At 35.5% G+C, this 6309-nt stretch overlaps 1 protein-coding gene across 1 annotated transcript; it reads right to left on the reverse strand.

Annotated features, from left to right (window-relative positions):
- Positions 1–4802: 4802 nt before the first annotated feature.
- LOC132223632 (HAUS augmin-like complex subunit 4) lies at positions 4803–5701 on the reverse strand. Its single transcript, XM_059678709.1, has one exon. It carries the CDS (start codon positions 5699–5701, stop codon positions 4817–4819), a length of 885 nt encoding a protein of 294 aa, XP_059534692.1. The 3' UTR covers positions 4803–4816.
- Positions 5702–6309: the final 608 nt, after the last annotated feature.

Below are 6309 nucleotides of genomic sequence, written 5' to 3' on the forward strand. Positions count from 1 at the left end.
ATGTGATTTTTATCTCTCTTAGCCTCTTATTATGTAGTATGTTCTATTTGGCAGTTGAAGCGTGTATGCCATTCTAGACAAAGGAGAAGGAGGCAGGGGTCTGGGACTTCAAAGGGAAAGTAGGCTATTCACAGATGAGAAAGAGCAAACATGTGTTAAACAAATTCTTGTTGGACCACCCAGATACAAGGAGACACAGAGGAGAGTCTAACAAACAGAATTTGCTAGATGCCTCCCTGTCTGTCAGACTTAATTTATATTATGCTCGCTTCTTTTAAGCAGGTTTTTCTATCTGAATTCTTTTAGGCAAGTATGGTGGAGGTAAAGGGCTCTTACTGAGTCTTTTGTTTCTTAAAAAATAACCAGCTGAAAATAATTGATATCCCCAAAAGGCATATTTTGGGGTGGCAAACTCTGCTCCCCCTCACCTTATCTCAGTTCTTCAACTACCTAGATTTCTGTGTGGGGACCATAATTTGGTCTAAGCTATAATTTATTTCCAAGAGGGAACATTGAGATTTAACTTTTTTCTTAAATTTCTATTTAAACTCAAATCCATTAAATAATTTCAACTAATTTTTCAACTTTATGCTGTGCAGATATAGCTTAATGTAAATTTCTTAAATTGGAAAATACAATTAAAGTAAGAAAATTAAATATCAGGCAGACACATCCTTCTTTTTTTAAAATTTTGTATGTACTACTCCCTAAGGTTCAGTTGAAGATTTCTGAGGAGCCGAAATTAGTTTCCTTAATGAAACAAGATGTCCTATAAAAGAAAATAATTTCTTCAATTCTCCTATTCAAAGAAACATATTTCGTTAAAGAATGATAGGGAGTGATGAAATTATTTTAGGTACAAAACAAACCTAGCCATATTAAAAGATGCTACTTCAAGAATAATATATATATATATATATATATATATATATATATATATATATATATATATATACACACTGAGTGGCCAGATTATTAGGATCGGCCAAATTATTATGACCACCTCATCAGTACTTCGTTGGGCCACCTTTTGCCTTCAATACTGCGGCAATTCTTCTTGGCATTGACTCCACGAGATGTTGAAAGGTAATGCAAGGAATCTCACACCATGCCTGATGACTAACACTGTCCAGTTCTGTGAGATTTGATGGTTGTGGAACCAGCTTCCTGATGGCTCTTTTAACTTCGTCCCACAAATGCTCAATTGGATTGGGATCTGGTGATTGTGGGGGCCATCTAAGCAAGGTAAAGTCTCCCTCATGTTCTTGAAACCACTCCTGCACAATATGAGCACCGTGGCATGGCACATTGTCTTGTTGGAAGAAGCCATCTCCATTGGGATACACCATCAACATGATAGGATGAACTTGATCAGCAACGATACTTAAGTACGTTGTGCTATTCAGACGTTTATAATGGTCTGGTCCTCTAGCAACTTCAGCGCGAAATTATAGCTAATTTGCCTACAAACGTCAGGTGGTCATAATAATCTGGCCACTCAGTATGTATATATATATATATATATATATATATATATATATATATATATATTCTTTATTATTCTGTTGATAGATAGTTATGACAATATATAAGCATTGTTTTTGAGTTGATAGTATTCTATCAGTCCCAAAATGCATAAATTCTATTGTGTAGTTTCTTGATTCAATGCACACAAATATAAAAAAGTTTAAAGCAAAACTCATTTTTCATATGGAAATGAAAAGAAATGAAGAAATAGAGGTAAGTAAACATGCTTTGCTCAACCCCAAGGTATGTTTACATGGAAAACATGTCTATTAGATTTTAAACCTGTTGATTGGTGAGCTATTTTTGCTATTGTTTCCCTTGGAAATGCACCAGGAATGCACACACATAATCTAGTTCATTTCTCATGGGCAGAAACACTTAAAATTGACTAAAAACAAACAGCTTTCTAATCTCAAAATATTTGGAAAACAGCATACACAAAAGAAATTGCAGTATGGATTTGGCAGTAAAATAAAATGACAGAAGTGGATTCCTTCTTCTATTCTCAATCTTGAGGGAGCTCTAAATTAAGAAGGTGGTAAAGAAGGTAATATGAGCCAACCATAAACATAGCAACCTATTTCGAAAGCATTTCATCCTTAAATGTGCCAGTGAATCATTTACCTATCTATTCTTTCAGCATTTTTCCATAACTTGTAAATTCTGAAAGTTTGTCTTTTAGATAAGTTACTGGCAATGAGTTCAATCTCTTTTAATTTAGTAAAATCAAGTCTATTCAAAGTGACCTGTACTTAAAACTTTGCATTTTGAAAGGTAGTAAGCCATTATAAAAAGGGAAATCTCACCTCTGTGGTAATGGAGTTAGAAGCCTCCAGTGCAACAGTGCTAATAATAAGTTTTTGAAAGCAATTTTAACCCACAAAGTCAAGCAGTGACCTGTAGGATTGATTTTACTTCACTAAGGGTGTATCAATGTGTCATTTCTTTGGGTTGTAGTAATAACAGATTTATTTCACTATAAAAATAAAACAGTGAAGCCAACTTTAGTTTTAAAGTACTAAATTATTGCATGCCTATGTATTTTACGATATATTGTTTAGGATTAGATACATGAGCACTACTTTAATATATCAGGTTAATTTTATGTATCTCCTAAGAGTATAACTTCTATTGGCCAAGTGCATTACTTTAATCGATTATTATACAAGAATGTTCCTTGTGATAATAGGATACATGTGTAAATTCCACTTTCTAAGTTGACATTAAAACATTATTTAGTCTTCTCACAATAAGAACAGAAGTTAAATATGTTGCTTTCCATGGAAAATAAGAAATAGTTTCTATATTCATGAATATTAATTGCAAAAGAGAAATAAACATAACATACATGAATTTATATCTTTAGAAGGTAGATAAATTCTACCAATTCTCAAGGAAACACTATTTTCTCATTAAGTGTTGTGAATGTGTACATTTAAAATGTAATGATTTTAATGTAGACATTCAAAACAATGATTCTAATGAAACAATCAAGCTAACAGCCAGATTTAGGGCCTGCTGGGGGCTATATTTTGAGGTAATTTATTTTTACCCCTCTCTCTCCTTCTCCATCATTCACTACCTTATTCTAAAACTGACTAATCTCATAAAATTTTCTACAAATTAGCCTTAGTCTTATCTTTTCTGCTTTTATCATATAAATTTTGAAATTATCTAGTGTAGGATTCATATTTTTCATAGTTGTTACCATCTAATATGTGATGTTCTAATCTGTGATGAACAGGCTTAATTTATTAAATAATTTATTAATATCATGACCTCTTGCCCAGCCAGCATAGTTCAGTGGTTGAACATCAACTTATGAACCAGAAGGTCACAGTTCAATTCCTGGTCAGGCCACATGCGCAGCTGTGAGCTCAATCCCTAGGATGGGGCATGCAAGAGGCAGCCAATCAATGATTCTTTCTCATCATTGATGTTTCATCTCTCTCTCCCTCTTTTTTCCTCTCTGAAAAAAATATCATGCCTCTTGTAAAATTAATTGATTTCCTATACCATATAAATTTTGTAAGTTTGAAATGATGAGATAAAAGGGACTGGGGTGAAGTGAATTACTCAACCTACTAGGGAGCCTAAAATTGTTGGGTTTTAGACTGTTAGCAGCTTTAATGACAGTTTTAAGCTTGTTGTCTTAAAATGGTGGAGGAAATATTAAGGATAAATGTCTAACTTATTTCCATGTGATAAAACATGGGGCTGGGGCCTTACGGTATGACTGGAAGAGTGGGACTAGACTACACAACAATAATGCCTTTAGGATCATTTTTCACTTACAATTTTATATTAAATAAAATTCATTTTCAAATCAGCTAAGTTTATATGCAAATACAAAAAGGCATATATATTTTGTGCAGTTGTTCTTTGTTAGGCATCAGGAAGTAAAATTCCAATTGAGCTAGGTCGAAAAAATATTCCTCTGCACTCTGTAATAGTAGAGTCAGTTTCTTTACCACAGCATAAAAGAGAATTTATATTCTGAAAAAGATATAGGTATATCTTGGATAATGTCATTTAACATAGTTGTCAATACATTAACCACTGGACAGAAAAAACTACTAAAACCTACATAGCATTTTTATTGTGTTGCAGAATTAAAAGGGAGGACCTATGTTCTACACTTGATGTATTTCTTCTTTTCTAATGTCATTGAAGTGTATTAGAATAACTATTGTTGGGCTATTTTCTGTCTGTAATATAATCTTTCATTTATAGGCATGCTAAATCATGCATTAGCCTTCTTTCTCAGTATGCACACAGGAGTCATTTCAATAAGAACTGAAGGGCTATAGCCAGGGTAGAATACAGCAGCTGTTTAACATCACACAATATAACTGTGCATATGAAAGAGCAGCAATGATTTCACTTTATTGATTTAATTTGAGAACATTTGCACATTACAATGGCAATCATACTAAGACACTTTCATTGTTAAGGGAATGCCACTGGCCCAAGTTTAATGAGATTCTATCCTCAATATAATTAAAGGGTATACAATTAGAAGTAAGGTAATTCTCTGGAGAATCTATTCCCCTCCTCTTCAATTTATATATTAAGAAACCAAGGCCTAAAAGACATTAAATTATTTGACCATGGCTATTAAATAGCTCTGACTATAGCCCAAGTCTGAGCCCTTGGTCTTTTTACATAGCACAATTATTAAAGAGAAAAACAGTATATAATTCAGTTCTTCCTATGTTCCACACAATATCTAATGTTTAAAATATATTAGGAACCAATGCACAAGCCTTGCCTCCTGGCCTGCCAACATTCAGCGGTAGGCTTTGCTGAACTCCTGGAGTGCCCAACGCCTGTTCTCAGTTGTCTGCTTGAGTTGGGTGTACTCTTTTACCAGCTTGTCAAACTCTTCCCCAAGGACCTCATAGGTGTTTAGGACCTGTTGGGACTTCTCCATGTCCTGTTCTTGTAGCTGAATGGCTCCTTTAAAACGATCCCTAATGAGATGATGAACTTCTACTTTCTCAGCAGTGTAAGTGTCAGACAAAATCTTTAGCTCTTCCATCCTCAGCTTAAGGATCATGGCACCACACTTGATCTCCAGGTACCGGGCATTGATGTGGTCTAGCTCAGACTGAGTCTTCAGCTGGTGCTCCTGAAGCAATCTGTGCAGTAAGGCGAAGCAGCGGAGAAGCACCTGGGAGTAGGTGGAACTCTTCTCCAGCAACACCACCTGCTCCTTCTGCTGGCTCTTGGCATCCTGGCACTGCTGCTTCTCACTCACCAGGATCTCTGCCAGTTTCCATGCCTTTGCTTCCTTCAGGGTTTCATGTTCTGAATTGGAATTAGGATCATGGTAGCAAAGCAGAGTGAAACATTTCTTCTTGAGTTGCTCCTCCACTTCCAGTGGGAGCCGAGGTCTCATCCACACAAAATCCTCTGAGGGTGGCATGAGCTCCAGAAGATATGCCTTCTCCAGTCCTAGCAGTGGAGGCATCACCCTCTCCTGGCTAGGACCTAGGAGCTGTGTTAGTTGAGTCACAAGCAGCTGCTGTTCAAGGGTCTCATGAAACTTTTTGTCCTCAGAAGTTAAATTGATGTCTTGTATCTTCACATAGTAGTCCACAAGCAGCTCTTGGCTTGTGCATTGGCACTGCTTCCTCTTCCTGCTAAAAGGACCACCTCCACCTGGGACCATCTTCACTCAAGGGAGTGTGGGGACACTTGCTCAAAACATTGCAGTCATTTAGGCACCCTCCTTGTTTACAACGACTGAATCTCTTCTGGACAATATAGCCAATTTATATAAATTTATGTACAGCTATTTTTCAGTGTTGGCCCTGTATTGATTATTTCCTGAATAAAGTGATAATACTGAAAAGATATATTAGGAACCAGTTGTTCTTAGCAATTTTGTTGAATAAAATAGAATGAATGGGAATCAAGGGTATTTGTCTCACTGAGAAGTCCTATAGATTTTCTAGGTTTGAATAATTTACCACATCAAGGAACTTAATATAGTAAAAGTGGATACAAGGAGGGACACAGGGACCATATATGTTCTCAGTAGAATTTCTTTTAAGTAATTTTCTCAGTTTCCTGGGTCCTTATTTCTCGGGTATTTTAATCTCAAATAATCTTAGTTAGGCTCACCAAATTCCTAAAATTTGATGAAGAATAAGAAAGAAATAATTTTGTAAAGGTAAAATGTAGTTGAAAAAGATTGTAACAGAATAGAACATTAGCCAAATACTCCTATTCTCCCAAAGCATTCCATAATGAATGACATAACTAATAGTAGCTAAG

This window comes from Myotis daubentonii, chromosome X, assembly GCF_963259705.1.
Source record: "Myotis daubentonii chromosome X, mMyoDau2.1, whole genome shotgun sequence".
NCBI classification, from domain to species: Eukaryota; Metazoa; Chordata; class Mammalia; order Chiroptera; family Vespertilionidae; genus Myotis; species Myotis daubentonii.